The sequence below is a fragment of the Anolis carolinensis genome, chromosome 6 (genome assembly GCF_035594765.1).
Source record: "Anolis carolinensis isolate JA03-04 chromosome 6, rAnoCar3.1.pri, whole genome shotgun sequence".
Lineage (NCBI taxonomy): Eukaryota > Metazoa > Chordata > Lepidosauria > Squamata > Dactyloidae > Anolis > Anolis carolinensis.
In genome coordinates, this window is record NC_085846.1 from 3,750,714 (window position 1) to 3,773,479 (window position 22,766).

Genomic DNA, 22,766 nt, shown 5'->3' on the forward strand with positions numbered 1-22,766 from the left:
CTGTGGCAGGCATCCTCAGAGGTTGCGAGACGTAATATAGAAACATTGTCTCCTGACGTTTCGGCCACATCTGTGGCAGGCATCCTCAGAGGTGGTGAGGCATAATATAGAAGCATTCTCTCCTGACGTTTCTCCTACATCTGTGGCAGGCATCCTCAGAGGTTGTGAGGTATCATATAGAAGCATTCTCTCCTGACGTTTTGCCCCCATCTATGGCAGGTATCCTCAGAGGTTGCGAGGCGTAATATAAAAGCATTCTCTCCTAACGTTTCGCCCACATCTATGGCAGGCATACTCAGAGGTTGTGAGGTCTAATATAGAAGCATTCCCTCCTGGCGTTTCACCCACATCTATGGCAGGCTTGAACTCACGGGCTGTGAATAACAAACATATGTCTTCTGTTTTGATTATTTGTGGTATAGACTCAAATCAATTCAGCTAGCAAGTCGATTTCGTTCTGAAAGGGAGGATATATCAGTCAAATCTGACACAGTGAACCACTTGAGCTTGGCCCGGGCGGAATTCATGCCCCAAGTTATCTTTGGCTTGCTAAGTTACAATGAGAGCGAGAGAACCTTATCGCTTTTCACGTTGGACGGTGCTTGTGGTCCTGTGGAGCTGGGGGCCTGGCATTCTTTCCAGCCTCTGTCACCGGGAGGGACGGAAGGAGGGAGGAATCCGCCACTCAAGTCCCTGAAGGCATGGCCACCCAACCCTTGATTTCAAAAAACTTCCAATGAAGGGGAACCTGCATGAGCAAACTTGGGCCCTCTAGGTGTTTTGGACTTCTACTCCCACCATTCCTAACAGCCTCAGGCCCTTTGAAATATGGTATATATTCAAAAACATTTAACCTACTGATGCCTCAAATAATTTGATTTTATTGATATCTATTTTTAGTTTTGAAATTTACCAGTAGCTGCTGCATTTCCCACCCTCGGCTTCTACTCGAGTTAATAAGTTTCCCCAGTTTTCTGTGGTAAAATTTGCTGCCTTGGCGAATATTCGAGAATATACAGTACTAGCTGTACCCGGCCACGCGTTGCTGTGGCATAGTGGTGGTGGTATTGGTTAAAAGTTGTTGTGGAATTTTTAATTGATGTTATTTATATTTTTTAATTAATTTTATTGCAACTTATCTTTTTTATTTATTGTATTTTATTATTTTGTTGTATTATTTTTAGGTATTTTATTATAGTATTTTATTGTATTAATTTTTAGTGTTCTTAATTATTATAGTGTTTTTCATTATTTTTTATTGTATTATTTGTATTTATTTTATTTTTTATTCTTTTATTAAAACTGGGCTGAGTGGGTTGCTAGGAGACCAAGTGGGCGGAGCTTAGCCTTCTAAGTGGCAGCAATTGGATAAAAACAATTATTTCTCTCCCTCTAATTAGGACTTTATTTTCTTTTCTTTTTCTTGTCAGAACCTAGGGGCAAGGATGGTGGGTTGTGTTGCCAAATTTCTAGGTTCTGGGGCTTGTACTTTTGTTGTTTAGTGGGAGGAACGGACACTGTTACTCCTTTATATATATAGATATAGCATCATATTGATATTGATAAGTCTTGTGATGCCAAGAATATTACTTTGCTGCATCATCATCATCATCAATCATTATCATTATGGCTAAACTTTTAAATGATTTTAATTTGAAATGATTTTCATATCCAAAGACAATAATGGAAAATATAGGAAAACATAAGGCGAAGCTGGTCTGATATGGTATTAAAGCAGGTGTGGACAAGTGGATTGATTTCTGTGCCCAGTCCTCTCCAAAAGCCACATATCTGCATGCATATATCTCCCCTGCCCCCCAAAAGCAAGAGCATCCAGACATCTTTTGCGTTAAGCGGCCAAGGGGGAAAAGGAAAGGGCCTGAGGCTGTTAGGAATGGTGGGAGTTGAAGTCCAAAATCCAAGTTTGCTCATGCTGTCTTGTACCTACCTGTCCTCCTTGTCTCACCTGGAATCTCTCTCTACCTTTCTTAGCTGGCAGCCCGAGAGGCAGATCCCTTTTGGGGATGTCCGGCTCCCTCCGCCCGCGGACTACAGCAAGGAGATCTCGGAAGGTGATGAGGTGGAGGTGAGCCACTGGATCGGGGTCCCTTTGCCCTAAGAGGGAGGCGGGAGACCCTTGGGCCCCGAAACCCGGCAAACGTAAATATGCTTTTCCCCTCCTTCAGGTCTATTCCCGCGCCAACGAACAGGAGCCCTGCGGCTGGTGGCTGGCCAGGGTCCGGATGATGAAAGGAGATGTAAGTTTCGACATGGAGTCTGTCGAATGAGCCAAGCCACAAACTGTAAGGGAGTTAGGACTTTCATTCATGCAATCCTATAGTTCCCAGACTTTGTGGGAGATGATGTCCAAAACATCTCGAGAGACAAGGTTTGGGAACCACGGACTCAGTCCCTGAGCATGAGAGCATCTCGTTACATCCTTCAAAAGTTGCCGCGTGATGCAGTTTGAACTGTATTATATGTTCAGTGTGTTGTCGAAGGCTTTCATAGCCAGGCTGTGGCACAGGCTGGTGAGCAGCCTGCTGCAATAAATCACTCTGACCATGAGATCATGAGTTCGAGGCCAACCCATGGCGGGGTGAGCACCCGTCAATAAAAAAAATAAAAAATAGCTCCTGCTCGTTGCTGATCTAGCAACCCGAAAGATAGTTGCATCGGTCAAGTAGGAAATAAGGTACCACTTATAAAAGTGGGGAGGCAGATTTAACTAATTTACAACATTGGAATGAGGAAGTGCTGTCACAGTGGATGATGAAGCAGCTGCTCCCCGCTGTGGCCAGAACTGAACATCAGAGAAATGTAAAAAAAAGACACCTGCGTTTTTGAGTCAAAATTGAACATCCCCTCAGGAGAAGGTTAAATTGCCTCTGCGTCTGTCTCTGTCTCGGTTCTATGTGTATATGGGCAATGAATGTTTGCCCAATATGTATATAATGTGATCCGCCCTGAGTCCCCTTTGGGGTGAGAAAGAAGGGCGGAATATAAATACTGTAAATAAATAAAATAAATAAATCACAGGGTTGTGTGTTTTCCGGGCTGTCTGCCCATGTTCCAGAAGTATTCTCTCCTGACGTTTTGCCCACATCTATGGCTGACATCCTCAGGGGTTACCTCACAACTTCTGAGGATGCCTGCCATAGATGTGGGCGATACGTCAGGAGAGAATACTTCTGGAACATGGCCAGACAGCCCGGAAAACATACAACAACCCAGTATTATATGCTCAGTGTAAATAATAATTGTAATAATTATAATAATAACTTTATTTTTATACCCCGCCTCTATCTCCCCAAAGGGGACTCAGGGCGGCTTACATGGGGCCAAGCCCGAATAAAAATAGTAACAATATAAAACATAACAATAGACAAGAGACATGTACAATTATAAAAATTTAAACATTACTCAATAAAAATAAATGACAAAAACTAATAAAAACATGGATTAAAATGGAGAGGTTGTAAAAGTAGACTGGGTAAGGTGCACCATATAAATATTGTAAACACGAGGTGACTGATAAAGTGCTGCAAATTCTTGGAAGTGCAAATTGGGATGGGAGTAGACCCTGTGTCTATAAATCCCTATTGTTAGAAGTCTTATGCAATAATAGAACAACTGATTGTGTAGAAGGGACTCTAATAAACTCCACTTGCAGAACCAGATACCCAGAGATAGGCGTAGTGGACTTCTGCAGCAACAAGGACACATAGACACAGTTGTTCTTTCCAAGAAAATATGCAGGAAGGCTTTTCTGTTCTTTAGTTGCAGCAATCTATACAGGATGTACAAGATACACAAACGTTACAGTTTCTCTCTCTCCAACAGCCAACATCTGTCCCTCATCAACCCTCATTAGGGAGAACACAACTTGTATATCTCCCCCATTGCATTAGCCTCCACACTCTAATTACAGTTAGTTATTTTCACATGTGGTAAGGCCTGAGGTATTAACCCTGCTATCACTTAAGCAATGCCAGGCAATTTACAAATCTTGATACCAGTAATAATAATAATATAATCTTTATTCTTATATCCTGCCACCATCTTCCCAAAGGGGTTCGGGGCGGCTTACTCAGGGACAAGCCCGTATAACAACATAGCATGACATTACATACACAGAATTTAACAGTAATTTTAAACATAGCAACACTAAACAAAATGTCATAACATGACAATTACTGCATATACTCGAGTATAAGCCTAGTTTTTCAGCCCTTTATTAGGACTGAAAAAGCCCCCCTCAGCTTAAACTCAGGTGAGGGTCCTGGTTGGCTTATATTTGGCTTGTGCTCAAGTATATATGGAACGTTTATTATTTTTCTCTATTATTGGTATTATTACATTTATTATTTTATTCTATTTATAATTAATAATACATTTATTTTTTCACTCTGATCTTATTATTATTATATGTATTATTTTCTTGTATTATTATTATTATTACATTTATTAATTTTACTCTATTATTATTAAAAGGATACATAAGCACATTTACATTGAAGAAGATGAGAGTGATGATTTAATCAGAGTTGGACAGTTTTATCTTAAATTACAGTTTTGTGTAAATATTCAGAAACATTTAACCTACCAGTGCCTCAATTAATGTAATTTTATTGGTATCTATTTTTAATTCCGAAATTTACCACACTCGGCTTATACTTGAGTCAATGTTTTCCCAGTTTTTTGTGGTAAAATTAGGTGCCTTAGCTTATATTCTGATCGGCTTATATGCGAGTATAGACGGTACTTTATAAAAGCATTTGGGACTACAGTGACCATATACTGCAGTTCATCATATGGCAGTGTAGCTCCAACCCAAAACAGAACTGTATGGTGGGTGATAGTTATAATACTAATATAATAAAACTTTATTTATGTACTGCCCTATCTCCTCGAGGGAGTCAGAGCGGTTTCCAATACAACACATTAAAACCATACAGCAATTAAAACACAATACCACATAAGCATAAATGCATAAGACATATAGTCATATAACAAAGATTTAAAACTAATGACAAAGCTCCATCAAGAAATCTAGGTATAATGACCGGGATTCGGCATTGAAGTGACGGCTATAAAGTGCTAGGTGTATCAGATGCTACAATACATAGTGGGTAGGGAGGTGGGTAGGGAAGCTATGGCATCCTGCATTTCTGAAACAGGGGGAGGAAATGAAGGCAGCTGCTCTCTTGGGAGATTTCTTCCCAGTGCCTAGGAAGAACATGCTAGAAGCTTCCCTGCCAAAGGCAGGAGCTGTTTCCTATGTTAGCCACTTTGAGTCTCCTCGTGGAGAGAAAAAGGAGGAGATAAATAAACAATAACAATAATAATAATAATCATAGCAGCTTCCTTTCCTGCTCCTCTTGTGATCTTTTGGGTGTAATATCTTCTTTCCCTGCAAATGCCCACCTTTGGAGCTTCCCAAGGGTCTTGAGCTGGTTCTGAGCCCCTCTCTCTCTCTCTCCCTCCCAGTTCTACGTCATCGAATATGCCGCTTGCGACGCCGTCTACAACGAAATTGTCACGCTGGAGCGGCTGCGGCCCGTCAACCCCTGCAAAGTGGCCACCAAGTGCAGCTTCTTCAAAGTCACCATCGCTGTGCCGGAAGACCTCAAAGAGGCGTGAGTGTTTCCTTGCAGGACTCCATGGGATCCCTGCGCCATGATTCTGACAGGACCGAGTCACAAAATCATAGAATAGTTTCTCTATTATTATTGGTATTATTACATTTATTTTACTCTATTTTTATTATTATTATTATTAATACATTTATTATTTCACTCTGATCTTATCGGCTTATATTCGGGTGAGGGTCCTGGTTGGCTTATATTTGGCTCAGCTTATACTCGAGAATATATGCTACATTTATTATTTTTCTCTATTATTATTGGTATTACATTTATTATTTTCTCTATTGTTGCTGCTATTACATTTATTTTACTCTATTTTTATTATTATTAATACATTTATTATTTCACTCTGATCTTATTATTATTGCATGTATTCGTTTACTCTATTATTACATGTATTATTTTCCTGTATGTATGTATTATTATTACATGTATTATTTTACTCTGTTATTATTATTAATAAGGCTACATAAGCACATTTACATTGAAGAAGATGAGAATAATGATTTGATCAGAGTTGAGCTTTATGTAAATATTCAAAAACATTTAACCTACTGATGCCTCAATTAATGTTATTTTATTGGTATCTGTTTTTATTTCTGAAATTTACCACCCTCGGCTTATACTGGAGTCAAGGTTTCCTAGTTTTTTTGTGGTAAAATTAGGTGCCTCGGTTTATATTCAGGTTGGCTTTTACTCGAGTATATACAGCATCTTACTTGCAGCTATTTTTTTATTTGCTGTGTGTCAGCCCCAGAGAATGCAAAGTTTGCTTTCCAGGTATTTTGGACTTCAACTCCGGCTGTTAGGAATTGTGGGAATTGAAGTCCAAAACACTTAGAAGGCCCAAGTTTGCCCATGCCTGTAAATGGCTTATGCTCTCCCCGTTTCTTCTCTGCAGCTGCTCAAATGAAAATGTGCACAAAGAATTCAAGAAAGCCGTAGGCGCCAACTGCATCTTCCTCAGCCCCACCAACAGCGAGCTCATCATCCTGGTAAGCGTCCATCTCTCCTCTTGGGAGAATGTCTCTGTGCAGATCTGTGTGTGCAAATTGAAAAAGTGAGAGAGACTGATAGAAAGTTTTTTCCTTTTTTTCCTCTATGCAAGGGCTGCTTGGGAAGTGTCGCTCTTTGCCCCCCTCTAGCGAATAAATCCCAAATGGCAGTTTAATGGTCACTTGGAACAGCAGAACCCACTTGAAAATCCCGCAGTTGTTTTTCAACTCCTTTGTGGGCTTTTCATATTCTCAAGAGCAGGGGTCCCCAAACTTTTTAAAACAGGGGGCCAATTCACAGTCCCTCAAACCGTTGGAGGGCTGGACTATAGTTTTTTTAAAAAAAACGATGAACAAATTCCTATGCACACTGCACATATCTTATTTTGAAGTAAACAAACAAAACGGGAACAAATACCGCCTCAATGTTAATAATAATCATCCTAAAAATAATAAAAAGGCTTGGAAGAGACCCCTTGGGCTATTTAGTCCAACCCCCTTCTGCCTTTTGTGCACCAAAAGCACAAGCAAAGCACCCCTGACAGGTGGCCACCCAGCCTCAATGTTAATAATAATAATAATAATAATAATAATAATAATAATAATAATAATAATAATAACCCAAAATGCAGACTGTGCAAGGAAGCTGACAAAACCATGGATCATATCCTCAGCTGTTGTAAGAAAATCGCACAGACAGACTACAAACAGAGGCACAACTATGTGGCCCAAATGATTCACTGGAACTTATGCCTCAAGTACTACCTCCCAGCAGCAAAGAACTGGTGAGATCACAAACCTGCAAAAGTCTTGGAAAATGAACATGCAAAGATACTGTGGGACTTCCGAATCCAGACTGACAAAGTTCTGGAGCACAACACACCAGACATCACAGTTGTGGAAAAGAACAAGGTTTGGATCATTGATGTCGCCATCCCTGCAAAGACTCTGGCAGAAACCAGTGCAGGTGGTCCCGGTGGTGATGGGCACATTGGGTGCCGTGCCAAAAGATCTCAGCCGGCATTTGGAAACAATAGACATTGACAAAATTACGATCTGCCAACTGCAAAAGGCCACCTGACTGGGATCTGCGCACATCATCCGAAAATACATCACACAGTCCTAGACACTTGGGAAGTGTTCGACTTGTGATTTTGTGATACGAAATCCAGCATATCTATCTTGTTTGCTGTGTCATAATAATAAAATAATAATAATAATAATAATAATAATAATAAGAAGAAGAAGAAGAAGAAGAAGAAGAAGAAGGGTTGGAAGGAGACCCCTTGGGCCTCTTCCTTTGTGCACCAAAAGCACTAGCAAAGCACCCCTTAATAATTAATTATCAATTAAATAATAATTAAAATACCATGATAAATACAAGCAAAGCTTTGGAAAGCGCACACCGGGCAAGGGAGGAAGGCAAGGCACGTACCTTTCCCTCTTTCTCCTTCACGCTGCACGTGCCTTCCTTGGTGGAGGAGGAGGGAGCCGCTGCCCTGGGGCCAGATAAATAGCTTCGATGGGCCACATGTAGCCCCCAGGCCGTAGTTTGGGGACCCCTGCTCAAGAGTCTGTGTGCTTGCCAATATCTGCGGCCATATTTTTCCTTTGCAGAATACCTCAGTGTTGTGTGCTCGCTTCCCCTTTTGTTTTGCTCCTAAAGCACAGGCATCTTAGTACCGTTTTGCTGTTTTTATTGCAGTCCACAAACGAGTCCACGGTCAAGAGGGCATCTCTCTTGGGAGACATGCATCTGCGCAGCATCCGGACCAAGCTGATGCTGATGTCCCGGAATGAGGAAGCCAACAAGCACTTGGAGGTAAGAATAGCACAGAGTGGGCCCAGGAGTTCCCTACGAGGATCCTGGAAAGCAGGATTGCTAGGACTCCAGGCCAGTCCAGAGAGACATGATAGAGGAGATGAGCTACGGAGGAGATGCAAGAGCTTATTTTCGGCCCTCCGGGTGTTTTGAACTGTTAGGAATTGTGGGAGTTGAAGTTCAAAGCACCCAGAGGGCCGAGGTTTGCCGATGCATGACCTTAATCTGTGTGGAGCCAATCAAACTTTAGTATAGGAATGTGAGGGTCAGAGACATTCCGGAAAGAAAGTGTTTCTTAAAAACCTAAAGCAGTAAGACGGGTAAAAAATTTTTTTTCCAAATATTAAATTAAAATATTTTTCCAGTAAGAAGGGCAAGAGCCAACCAAAATGAATTGGTGGGCTGCATGCGGCCCGCGGGCCTCAGATTGGACCACACTGGCCTAACGCCACACTGGTGTTTGAATGAATAGGCCCTTCAGACTTGTCTTCATACTGTTATTGGTTATGTTTACAAAATCGTCTGACACCTTATTACTGTTCCTTATCCCATATATTATTTATTTATTTACAGCATTTATATTCCGCCCTTCTCACCCCGAAGGGGACTCAGGGCAGATCACATTACACATATTAGGCAAACATTCAATGCCTTTTAACATAGGACAAAGACAAACAAACATAGGCTCCGAGCGGGCCTCGAACTCATGACCTCCTGGTCAGAGTGATTCATTGCCGTTAATTGCAGCTGGCTTGCTCTCCCGCCTGTGCCACAGCCTGGGCCCAGTTATATATTATAGCACTTTAATGGAAGCCGTCCCCGTATTCCTCCTTTTTTCACTCTGATTTTATCTATAGACCCTTGAGCTCTGCACTAGTCACCTTTTACCGTGTGCAAAATTGATGCTCAGGCTTTTAAAGTAATTGTCTTGTTATGTCATTTTTGTTTATTGTTGGAATGTTTTAAATTGCTGTTAAATTTTATACATGTAAGGAGCCCCGGTGGCGAAGTGTGTTAAAGCGCTGAGCTGCTGAACTTGCAGACCGAAAGGTCCCAGGTTCAACCCCCGGGAGCGGCGTGAGCGCCCGCTGTTAGCTCCAGCTTCTGCCAACCTAGCAGTTCGAAAACATGCCAGTGTGAGTAGATCAATAGGTACCGCTCCGGCGGGAAGGTAACGGCACTCCATGCAGTCATGCCAGTGGCCACATGACCTTGGAGGTGTCTACGGACAACGGCGGCTCTTTGTCTTAGAAATGGAGATGAGCACCAACCCCCAGAGTCAGATATGACTGGACTTAATGTCTGGGGAAACCTTTACCTTTTAATGTTATGTTGTTGTTCAGGCTTGTCCCTGTGTAAGCCGTCCCGAGTCCCTTTGGGGAGATTAGGTGGGGTATAAGAATAAAGATTATTATTATTATTATTATTATTATTATTATTATTATTAAAAAATGATGGATGGCATTCTGAAACTGTCCAGAGCGTGCTCTGGAATGAAATATTGGAGCCTGCCCAGCGTTTATCCGATGCAACAGACCTTTGAGTTTCAAGGCTGTATTCTGTGGGTTCCAAATACAGCACCAGCCAAATCAGGCCCAGTTAGATTTGCACTGTCCCCAGAAACCTTTTAAGGAAGGGTCCCTGAAAGCAAGCTGCTTGGCCTTGTTGCCAGTCCTCCAGGCGTGGACTGCCTTCCTCTCGGAGGCTGTGGATGATGGGGAAGGTGTGCCTAAGGTATCCTTGCAAGAGGGTAGGTCTCTGTGTTCTCCCTGTATCACCGTGCCTCTTACTTCTCCCAGACAAGTAAGCAGCTGGCGTCGGCCTACCAGGAGGAGTTCACGGTGCGCGAGGACCTGATGGGCCTGGCCATCGGCACCCACGGGGCCAACATCCAGCAGGCCCGCAAAGTCCTCGGGGTCACCGCCATCGAGTTGGACGAGGAGACCTGCACCTTCCGCATCTATGGAGAGGTAAGGCCCAAAGGTCCCTGAGAGAAAGTTAGCATTCCCTCTATTTGGGGCAGCTGGGTGGCACCGAGAAGCCAGTCCTATCCAACGGTTGTGTGGCTCCAGTGGTCTGCCTGCAGCTGGGGCTCTGGGTCTCGGACATTCTGGCTGCAGAGAGGAGGCAGGCATTGACTGAGGGGTGAGAGGGCAATGAATGATAGAGTTAGGTGAAGTGTAACTCCATTCCGCTATGTAGAAATAATCAAAGAAGGGGTAAAGAGCAAGCAGAAGGGAAGCGGATACCTGGAGAAGGCTCTCCCACACAGCCCACCTGCAGTGCAAAGACTGGGAAATGACAGATCTGAAGGGATATTATCAGGTGTTTCGCCTGCAGAAGAGAAGGTTGAGAGGAGACATGAGAGCCATGTACAATTAGGTGAAATGATGTCACAAGGAAGAGAGAGCAGGTTTCCTTTCCGCTGCCCTGGAGACTAGGACTCAGACTGTAAGAGCTTTTCAGCAGTGGAACTCTCTGCCTCGGAGTGTAGTGGAGACTTTGAAACGGAGGCTGGGTGGCCATCTGTCAAGGGTACTTTGATGGTGTTTTTCCTGCATGAGAGAGGGTTGGACTAGATGACCCATGTGGTCTCTTCCATCTATGATTCTATGGAACTGGTTCTTAGCCACCAATACAATTAGTTTGACTGAATTGTATTGGTGATTGTTTGATATTATTACTGTTGTATTAACTTTTGTTTTGTTACCTTATTGTGTTTTAACCTTTGTATATTATGCTAATATATTTGTGTTACTTTTGTAACAGTGTGAACTGCCCCAAGTCCCCATGGGGAGATGGTGGCAGGGTATAAATAAATTTTTATTATTATTATTTTATTATGACACAGCAAACGAGATGTATATGCTGGATTTCATATCACAAAATCACAAGTCGAACACTTCCCAAGTGTCTAGGACTGTGTGATGTATTTTCGGTTGATGCGCAAAGATCCCAGTAGGGTGGCTTTTTGCAGTTGGCAGATCGTGATTTTGTCAATGTCTATTGTTTCCAAATGCCAGCTGAGATATTTTGGCACGGCACCCAGTGTGCCCATCACCACCGGGACCACCTGCACTGGTTTCTGCCAGAGTCTTTGAAGTTCAATCTTGAGGTCCTGATAGCGGTTGAGTTTTTCCTGTTGTTTTTCGTCAATGCAACTGTCATCTGGGATGGCGACATCAATGATCCAAACCTTTTTCCTTTCCACAACTGTGATGTCTGGTGTGTTGTGTTCCAGAACTTTGTCAGTCTGGATTCGGAAGTCCCACAGTATCTTTGCGTGCTCATTTTCCAATACTTTTGCAGGTTTGTGATCCCACCAGTTCTTTGCTGCTGGGAGGTGGTCCATGAGGCATAAGTTCCAATGAATCATTTGGGCCACAGAGTTGTGCCTCTGTTTGTAGTCTGTCTGTGCAATTTTCTTACAGCAGCTGAGGATATGATCAATGGTTTTGTCGGTTTCCTTGCACAATCTGCATTTTGGGCCATCAGCTGATTTTTCGATCTTGGCCTTAATTGCATTTGTTCTAATCGCTTGCTTTATTATTATTATTATTATTATTATTATTATTATTATTATTATTATTATTATTATTAGCTGCTCCAGAATTAGAATTTGAACCAATGGATACAAGCTGCAAAGAAAGAGATGGGAGTAAACATTAGGGAGAACTTCCTGTCAGTAAGAGATGTACGACAGGATTCAGGGTGTCTGCCTTGGATGGTCAACTCCTTCCTTGGAGGCCTTTGAGCATTTAAGTTGAGAAAGCCACCGCTCAGGGATTCCCAGAGCTGATGGAAGAGAGTTGGCACCAGGCAGCCTTTGAGGTCCTCCTTCCAGCTCCATGATCCAGTTGTTGCCCCTTTAAGAGTCAACCTTACGCCATTCCTTGCCCTTCTGCTCCCTGCAGACCCCGGAAGCCTGCAAACAGGCCAGGAGTTTCTTGGAATTCTCTGAAGACTCTGTCCAAGTCCCCCGGAACCTGGTCGGTGAGTGAAGCCCCCGAGCATCTCCCTTCCTTCCCTCATCATCACCTCAGAAAGTGTGGACTGCAACTCCCACCATTCCTCACAGCCTCAGGCCCCTTCCTTTTGCCCCTCAGCCGCTTAAGCGGCTGAGGGGCAAAAGGAAAGGGCCTGAGGCTGTGAGGAATAGTGGGAGTTGCAGTCCAAAACACATGGGGGGAGGGCCGAAGTTGGCCCATGCCTGCTCTAGAGGCATGCGCATGACCCTCCTCAGCTGCCTCCTTTGCTTTTTGCAACAGGAAAGGTCATCGGCAAGAACGGCAAGGTCATCCAGGAGATTGTGGACAAATCCGGGGTGGTCCGAGTGCGAGTGGAAGGCGACAACGACAAGAAGAACCCCCGGGAAGAGGTCAGTGGGGCCGGAGGGAGGAGCCTTTTACCCGTCTTTGCCCTGTCAGGGGAAATCCATCGCCCTGACCTATTGATGAGTCAGGTCTAACCTTCTTCTCACCAGTCAGACCACTTAAGCATCGGCAAAGTGGCACCGACAAACGTCACCTCAGCCATAGATTATCTGCTGATCCCAGCGGTACTATACGTTTATTTACAGACTATTAATTATTTATTTATAATATTTATATTCCGCCCTTCTCACCCCGAAGGGGACTCAGGGCAGATCACATTATACATATAAGGCAAACATTCAATGCCTTAACATAGAACAAAGACAGAGACAAACACAGGCTCCGAGCTGGCCTCGAACTCAGGGTCAGGGTGATTTGTTGCAGCTGGCTGCAGCTGGCTGCTCACCAGCCTGCGCCACAACCCAGGCCTATATACAATACTAAATACTATATAAATACTAAATATTTAGTATATAAATATTTATATACTAAATATAAATATTTAGTATATAAATACTAAATACTATATACAATACTAAACACCATCACTGTCAGGACATATGTTCCCTTGGCAAGGGCAAAGCATGGCACGTCCTCTCAGCAAGCCGAGTCTGTAATCAGTGCTAGCAGGCGCCTCCCAACATTCCACAGTTCATGACAAATGTTCCGTTCACACCGGAAGTCTTGACCCATTGGCCCTTCCGGCAATCAATCAGGGCTGGCATGTAATTAACTCCTTGGCTGCTGGAATGCTTGCCGGAACACACATACACAATCCAACAGCAACAATTGATTGAACATTTCACTCTATAACAACAAAAACACTGACATGCCCTTCCCACCTCTTGAAGGGGTTGTCCTGTCTCTCGCCATCCCTGATGTCAACAAGTCCCATCTTCCCGTCACATAACATATCTGTGTGTGTCATCTTTCCTTCTCTTCTCTGTCTGTCTCAAGTGCGTTTCCTTTGGTTCCCTGGGCAAAGGATTGGCGGCCAGACTCAAAAACCCATCAGTCAGGAGCCTGGGGATGCTTTTCTTCCTGCTTGGGTGAGAGTCCAGTCAGTCCTGGTCTCTCAAGTGGTTTACAAATGCAAAATCAAGAAAAAGAAGTTGAAACTTTGATAAAATGTAATTTAAAATATTACATTATATTACATGTAATATTACTAATAATATTGCTGCATAGTGGTATAGTAGAACATCTCTATATATAAAAGAGTGATGGAATTCGGGCACCGAGGAAAACAACAAAACTAAACACCCTCCAAACTCCGAATTTGACAACAGAATCCATTATCCACGCCTCCAGGTTGAAACAACAAAACATCGGGTCAGAACCTCCACAGGACCCACTCACCCCACACTCCTCCAAAACAAGGGCGGGAGAGGGAATGCCCAGCTTTGCCTTTCCCCTCTCTCTGTTACCCCTCCTCCCATGACGTCACTCCCCGGCCTGCCGACAACGGCTGTTCCCCGCGCGCGCCCTGCTCGCAAGCCCCGCCCCCCTGGGAGCCGGAGCCACAGCTTCTCCTTCTGGCTGCCTCCTTCCCCTCACTCCCCGCCATCATCATGATCTCTTACCAGAGCACCCTCCTCAGCTTCTTCCCCAACTCAGAGAAAACGCCAGGAAGTCACAGGTACCTCCTCCAGGCCAACTTGAATACCATTGAATACCCTTGCAGCATCAAAGCCTGGCTGCTTCATGCCTAGGGGACTCCATTGATGGCCAACTTCAATACCATTGAATAGCCTTGCAGCATCAAAGGCTGGCTGCTTCATGCCTAGGGGACCCCATTGTTGCCCAACTTCAATACCATTGAATAGCCTTGCAGCATCAAAGGCTGGCTGCTTCATACCTAGGGGACTCCATTGATGGCCAACTTCAATACCATTGAATAGCCTTGCAGCATCAAAGGCTGGCTGCTTCATGCCTAGGGGACTCCATTGTTGCCCAACTTCAATACCATTGAATAGCCTTGCAGCATCAAAGGCTGGCTGCTTCATACCTAGGGGACTCCATTGTTGCCCAACTTCAATACCATTGAATAGCCTTGCAGCATCAAAGGCTGGCTGCTTCATGCCTAGGGGACTCCATTGTTGCCCAACTTCAATACCATTGAATAGCCTTGCAGCATCAAAGGCTGGCTGCTTCATACCTAGGGGACTCCATTGTTGCCCAACTTCAATACCATTGAATAGCCTTGCAGCATCAAAGGCTGGCTGCTTCATACCTAGGGGACTCCATTGTTGCCCAACTTCAATACAATTGAATAGCCTTGCAGCATCAAAGGCTGGCTGCTTCATACCTAGGGGACTCCATTGTTGCCCAACTTCAATACCATTGAATAGCCTTGCAGCATCAAAGCCTGGCTGCTTCATGCCTAGGGGACTCCATTGTTGCCCAACTTCAATACCATTGAATAGCCTTGCAGCATCAAAGCCTGGCTGCTTCATGCCTAGGGGACTCCATTGTTGCCCAACTTCAATACCATTGAATAGCCTTGCAGCATCAAAGCCTGGCTGCTTCATGCCTAGGGGACTCCATTGTTGCCCAACTTCAATACCATTGAATAGCCTTGCAGCATCAAAGGCTGGCTGCTTCATACCTAGGGGACTCCATTGTTGCCCAACTTCAATACCATTGAATAGCCTTGCAGCATCAAAGCCTGGCTGCTTCATGCCTAGGGGACTCCATTGTTGCCCAACTTCAATACCATTGAATAGCCTTGCAGCATCAAAGGCTGGCTGCTTCATGCCTAGGGGACTCCATTGTTGCCCAACTTCAATACCATTGAATAGCCTTGCAGCATCAAAGGCTGGCTGCTTCATACCTAGGGGACTCCATTGTTGCCCAACTTCAATACCATTGAATAGCCTTGCAGCATCAAAGGCTGGCTGCTTCATACCTAGGGGACTCCATTGTTGCCCAACTTCAATACCATTGAATAGCCTTGCAGCATCAAAGGCTGGCTGCTTCATACCTAGGGGACTCCATTGTTGCCCAACTTCAATACCATTGAATAGCCTTGCAGCATCAAAGCCTGGCTGCTTCATGCCTAGGGGACTCCATTGTTGCCCAACTTCAATACCATTGAATAGCCTTGCAGCATCAAAGGCTGGCTGCTTCATGCCTAGGGGACTCCATTGTTGCCCAACTTCAATACCATTGAATAGCCTTGCAGCATCAAAGGCTGGCTGCTTCATGCCTAGGGGACTCCATTGTTGCCCAACTTCAATACCATTGAATAGCCTTGCAGCATCAAAGGCTGGCTGCTTCATACCTAGGGGACTCCATTGTTGCCCAACTTCAATACCATTGAATAGCCTTGCAGCATCAAAGGCTGGCTGCTTCATGCCTAGGGGACTCCATTGTTGCCCAACTTCAATACCATTGAATAGCCTTGCAGCATCAAAGGCTGGCTGCTTCATACCTAGGGGACTCCATTGTTGCCCAACTTCAATACCATTGAATAGCCTTGCAGCATCAAAGGCTGGCTGCTTCATACCTAGGGGACTCCATTGTTGCCCAACTTCAATACAATTGAATAGCCTTGCAGCATCAAAGGCTGGCTGCTTCATACCTAGGGGACTCCATTGTTGCCCAACTTCAATACCATTGAATAGCCTTGCAGCATCAAAGCCTGGCTGCTTCATGCCTAGGGGACTCCATTGTTGCCCAACTTCAATACCATTGAATAGCCTTGCAGCATCAAAGCCTGGCTGCTTCATGCCTAGGGGACTCCATTGTTGCCCAACTTCAATACCATTGAATAGCCTTGCAGCATCAAAGCCTGGCTGCTTCATGCCTAGGGGACTCCATTGTTGCCCAACTTCAATACCATTGAATAGCCTTGCAGCATCAAAGGCTGGCTGCTTCATACCTAGGGGACTCCATTGTTGCCCAACTTCAATACCATTGAATAGCCTTGCAGCATCAAAGCCTGGCTGCTTCATGCCTAGGGGACTCCATTGTTGCCCAACTTCAATACCATTGAATAGCCTTGCAGCATCAAAGGCTGGCTGCTTCATGCCTAGGGGACTCCATTGTTGCCCAACTTCAATACCATTGAATAGCCTTGCAGCATCAAAGGCTGGCTGCTTCATACCTAGGGGACTCCATTGTTGCCCAACTTCAATACCATTGAATAGCCTTGCAGCATCAAAGGCTGGCTGCTTCATACCTAGGGGACTCCATTGTTGCCCAACTTCAATACCATTGAATAGCCTTGCAGCATCAAAGGCTGGCTGCTTCATACCTAGGGGACTCCATTGTTGCCCAACTTCAATACCATTGAATAGCCTTGCAGCATCAAAGCCTGGCTGCTTCATGCCTAGGGGACTCCATTGATGGCCAACTTCGATACCATTGAATAGCCTTGCAGCATCAATGCCTGGCTGCTTCATGCCTAGGGGACTCCATTGTTGCCCAACTTCAATACCATTGAATAGCCTTACAGCATCAAAGGCTGGCTGCTTCATACCTAGGGGACTCCATTGTTGCCCAACTTCAATACCATTGAATAGCCTTTCAGCATCAATGCCTGGCTGCTTCATGCCTAGGGGACTCCATTATCGGCCAACTTGAATACCATTGAATAACCTTGCAGCATCAAAGGCTGGCTGCTTCATACCTACGGGAAATCCTCTTTAGGCCACCTTCCATGCCACGAAGAAAACCCCACTAAGGACTACGCCACAGCAACGCGTGGCCGGGTACAGCTAGTAGTAATATATAATGCTTACATTGTGCTATGCTAATAATATAATATGTTGTATGTACATATAATATTAGTAATATTAAAATGTAATACAATATAATAATAATACACTATTATAATTGTATATTATATATTTCATGTAATATTACTAATATTATTGCAGCATAGTGGTATAGTACAACATAGTAATATATAATGCTTACATTGTGCTATACTAATAATATAATATATTGTATGTACTTATAATATTAGTAATAATATTATAATGTACTACAGTATAATAATACACTATTATAATTATATATTCTATATTACATGTAATGTTACTAATATTATTGCAGCATAGTGGTATAGTACAATATAGTAATATATAATGCTTATATTCTGGCATACTAATAATATAATATAATGTATGTACATATAACTTGTAAGCCGCCCTGAGTCCCTTTCGAGGTGAGAAGGGCGGGATATAAATGTTGCAAATAAATAAAATAAAATGTTAACTGTACCATATTCAAATGCCGTTGGGCCTCTCCATCAAACTAGCTCTGTGCCTATGCACTTGCTCCTCCTCCAGTTTTGGGAGAATGAGGAGCAGCAGCCTGTTGTTTCATCTGCACGCAACGAAGGTTTTGTTGGCAGTTTATTCTAAATATGTCTGCTTTGGTGGTGACTTCTGAAGGAATGTTATCTGCTGCCGCTCCCATTGGCAATGTGTCTTTCCCTTCCGCAGGGGATGGTCCCCTTCATCTTTGTGGGAACGCGAGAGAATATCAGCAACGCCCAGGCCCTGCTGGAGTATCACCTCTCCTACCTTCAGGTGAGGCCTTTGTTATTATTATTATTATTATTATTAACTATTGTTATAATATCCTTGTTCTGTATTGTATTACTGATTTTATCTTTTATACAGTAAATTGTGTTTGCGTTGTTGTTTGTTCTATTTAATTATGTTGTCAGGCTTTGTGCCATGTAAGCTACCCCGAGTTACTGTGGGGAGATGGTGGCAGGATATACATAAAGTTTCATTATGAAGTTCAACAGGGACAAAAGCAAGATACTTCATTTCGGCAGGAAAAATGGAAATGACAAATGGCTTGACAGCAGTGTGTGCGAAAAAGACCTTGGAGTCCTCGTGGACAACAAGTTAAACATGAGCCAACAATGTGATGCGGCAGCTAAAAAAGCCAACGGGATTCTGTCCTGCATCAATAGGGGAATAGCGTCTAGATCCAGGGAAGTCCTGCTCCCCCTTATTCTATTCTGCCTTGGTCAGACCACACCTGGAATACTGCGTCCAATTCTGGGCACCACAGTTGAAGGGAGATGTTGACAAGCTGGAAAGCGTCCAGAGGAGGGCGACTAAAATGATTAAGGGTCTGGAGAACAAGCCCTATGAGGAGCGGCTTAAAGAGCTGGGCATGTTGAGCCTGCAGAAGAGAAGGCTGAGAGGAGACATGATAGCCATGTACAAATACGTGAAGGGAAGTCATAGGGAGGAGGGAGCAAGATTGTTTTCTGCTGCCCTGCAGACTAGGACACAAGGGAACAAGGGCTTCAAACTACAGGAAAGGAGATTCCACCTGAACATCAGGAAGAACTTCCTCACTGTGAGAAGGGCTGTTCGGCAGTGGAACTCTCTCCCCCGGACTGTGGTGGAGGCTCCTTCCTTGGAGGCTTTTAAGCAGAGGCTGGATGGCCATCTCTCGGGGGTGCTTTGAATGCGATTTCCTGCTTCTTGGCAGGGGGTTGGACTGGATGGCCCATGAGGTCTCTTCCAACTCTACTATTCTATGATTCTATGATTCTATGATTATTATTTGTTTGCTTCTGTGCTGTGGAACCCTTGGGAGCTCTCCTTCCATTGGCTTTGCTTTGGGAGGGGGGGGCATCCTGTTCCCAGCTGGTATAAGTCTGGGCCCAAAATATTTGGGGGCTTAGTTCTTCTGTGGCTCTGGGGTGATGCTGGGCACCATCAGCAGAAGGCTGGAAGGCTTCTCCTCTTTTAGGCTACCTGCTGCACATTCATCATTGCCATCAGAAAGGTTTATAGTAGCCACATGTGTCTGAATCTTATACCAAATGAACTCATGAGGAAACCTTATGAACTCAGTTAGCGTTGACATGGATTGGATTAAGGCTCTTGCACAAGGTCTGATGGATGACTGGCATATATATTTTGTGTTGCACTGTGTTAAATCTTTTATATATTGTATTTTATTATGTTATTTAACTATTTTAACTTTTTTATTATTTTATTGTATTATGATATACTGGTAGTGATCCTGCCAGTTGTGTAAACCGCCCTGAGTCCCTTTGGGGTAGAAATATCGGAAATAAACCTGCAATTATACCCAGTTTCAGCACAGAGTCCCCATCTCATGTCTGTGTTTCCTGAGAGGGCTTTCTGTGCTGCCTTCTAGGAGATCTGGCTCTCCCTCCCCAGCTCATTCCTGTCTTGTGTATGTTTATCTTGGAGAAAAGAAGGCTGAGAGAAAGGGGACATGATCGCCATGATCAACTCCCCTGCCCAAGGACTAACTGCCACTCTAGGCCAGAGTGAAGAAGGGGGCCAGGAAGACCTCAGTCAATATAACAATATCATAATATATTGTCTCCTGAGTCAATATAACAATATCATAATACTCATATTATGATAGACTAATAATATAATATATTGTATGTATGTGTGTGTGTGTGTGTGTGTGTGTGTGTGTGTGTATGTGTGTGTGTGTATATATATATATATATATATATATATATATATATAATATATTGGTAATAATATTATTATAATGTAATACAATATAATATAACAATAATACGCTCTTCTAATTGTATATTTATATGACATGTAATATTACTAATAATATTACAATATAATGTTATAGCACAATATAGTAATATATAATGCTTATATTGTGCTATGTTAATAATATAATATATTGTATGTAAATATAACTTGTAAGCCGACCTGACTCCCCTTCAGGGTGAGAAGGGCGGGATATACCATATATACTCGAGTATAAGCCAACCCGAATATAAGCTGAGTCACCTATTTTACCACAAAAAAACCTGGGAAAACATTGACTCCAGTATAAGCCGAGATACCAATAAAATTACATTAATTGAGGCATCCTTAGTTTAAATGTTTTTGAATCTTTACATCAAACTGTAATTTAAGATATGACTGTTCAACTCTGATTAAATCATTATTTTCATCTTCTTCAATGTAAATGTGCTTATGTATCCTTTTAATAATAATAGAGTGAAATAATACATGTAATAATAATAATAAATGCAGTAAAATAATAAAGAGTAAAATAATAAATGTATTAATAATAATAAAATAGAGTAAAATAAATGTAAAAGTAACAACGATAGAATAAAATAATAAATGCAATAATAATAATTAATAGAGTAAAATTATAAATGTAACAATACCAATAATAGAGAAAAATAACAAATATACCATATATACTTGAGTATAAGGCGACCTAAACATAAGCCCACCAGGACCCTTACCTGAGTATAAGCCGAGGAGGGGTTTTTTTAGTTCTAAAAAAGGGCTGAAAAACTAGGCTTATACTCGAGTATATACAGTAAATGTTGTTAATAAACAAACAAACAAACTACAGTAGAGTCTCACTTATCCAAGACTCGCTTATCCAAGGTTCTGGATTATCCAATGCATTTTTGTAGTCAATGTTTTCAATATATCGTGATATTTTGGTGCTAAATTCGCCTTTTACCCTAGCACTCAAGACCTGGCTCTTTACTAGAGCTTTTAATCTATGTTAATTTTATCAATATTTGTATATATGTATTTTTATCCTTTACAATTTTATCTTGTAAATCGCCTAGAGCATCATGAATGGAGGGCGATTAATAAGTAATTAAATGATGATGATCATGATGATGATGATGATAAATACAGTAATTACAACATAACATTACTGCGTGTTGAACTACTTTTTCTGTCAAATTTGTTGTCTAACATGATGTTTTGGTGCTTAATTTGTAAAACCATAACCTAATTGGATGTTTAATAGGCTTTTCCTTAATCCCTCCTTATTATCCAAGATATTCGCTTATCCAAGGTTCTGCCGGCCCGTTTAGCTTGGATAAGTGAGACTCTACTGTAATAATAAAATAGAGTAAAATAAATGTAACAGCAATAGAGTAAAATAATAAATGTAACAATACCAATAATAGAGAAAAATAATAAACATACCATATATACTTGAGTATAAGCCAACCTGAATATAAGCCCACCAGGACCCTCACCTGAGTATAAGCCGAGGTTTTTTTTTCAGTTCTTAAAAAGGGCTGAAAAACTAGGCTTATACTCGAGTATATACAGTAAATGTTGCTAATAAACAAACAAACAAACAAACTATTGGAAAGCATGTCCCTTTGAGGAGAGGACGAGGGCATAATGCAGCCATAGATTCAAATTGCAGGAAAAGAGATTCCACCTAAACCTTAGGAAGAACTTCCAGATGCTAGGAGCTGTTTGACCGTGGAAACCATTCCTGCCTTGGAGTCCAGTGGAGTTTGTTTCTCTTGATATTTTAAAGCAAAGGCTCGATATCCATCTGTCAAGAGGGCTTTGTTTATATTTTTTTTTTGCGTGGCAGAAAGAGGGGGTGTCTCTCCTCTAACGCTACGATTCTTTGAGTCTCTGGTTCCTTTCTTCCTCCCAGGAAGTGGAGCAGCTGCGCCTGGAGCGGCTGCAGATCGACGAGCAGCTGCGCCAGATTGGCCTGGGCTTCCGGCCGCTCTCCAACCGCCCCGACAAGGAGCGCGGCAGCGGCTACACCACCGACGAGAGCACCTCCTCCTCTTTGCACGGCACCCGGACGTACGGAGGCAGCTACGGAGGGCGGGGACGGGGGCGCCGGGCCCCCAACTCGGGCTACGGTGAGTGGGTCAGGAGAGAGTGGGCAACGGTTCTTGAGATAAGAGAGTAGAGACAGGCATAGGTAAACTTGGCCCCTGCAGGTGTTTTGGACTGCAACTCCCACCATTCCTCACAGCCTCAGGCCCCTTCCTTTTGCCCCTCAGCCGCTTAAGCGGCTGAGGGGCAAAAGGAAGGGGCCTGAGGCTGTGAGGAATGGTGGGAGTTGCAGTCCAAAACACCTGCAGGGGCCAAGTTTGTTCACACCTGAGACAGACAAAAGAAAGCCATGTAACATTTTGGGTGGA

At 43.1% G+C, this 22,766-nt stretch overlaps 1 protein-coding gene across 1 annotated transcript in view; it reads left to right on the top strand.

Moving 5' to 3' along the window:
• The window catches only part of fxr2 (FMR1 autosomal homolog 2), a 55,509-nt gene that overhangs the window by 18,399 nt on the left and 14,344 nt on the right, over nt 1-22,766 (top strand). The window contains exons 3-12 of the mRNA XM_062957366.1: nt 1,993-2,086; nt 2,187-2,258; nt 5,491-5,639; nt 6,550-6,643; nt 8,349-8,465; nt 10,265-10,435; nt 12,380-12,458; nt 12,734-12,843; nt 18,292-18,378; nt 22,265-22,481. Of these exons, the coding sequence (XP_062813436.1) occupies nt 1,993-2,086; nt 2,187-2,258; nt 5,491-5,639; nt 6,550-6,643; nt 8,349-8,465; nt 10,265-10,435; nt 12,380-12,458; nt 12,734-12,843; nt 18,292-18,378; nt 22,265-22,481 (1,190 nt within the window). The remainder of the gene's footprint in view (nt 1-1,992; nt 2,087-2,186; nt 2,259-5,490; nt 5,640-6,549; nt 6,644-8,348; nt 8,466-10,264; nt 10,436-12,379; nt 12,459-12,733; nt 12,844-18,291; nt 18,379-22,264; nt 22,482-22,766) is intronic.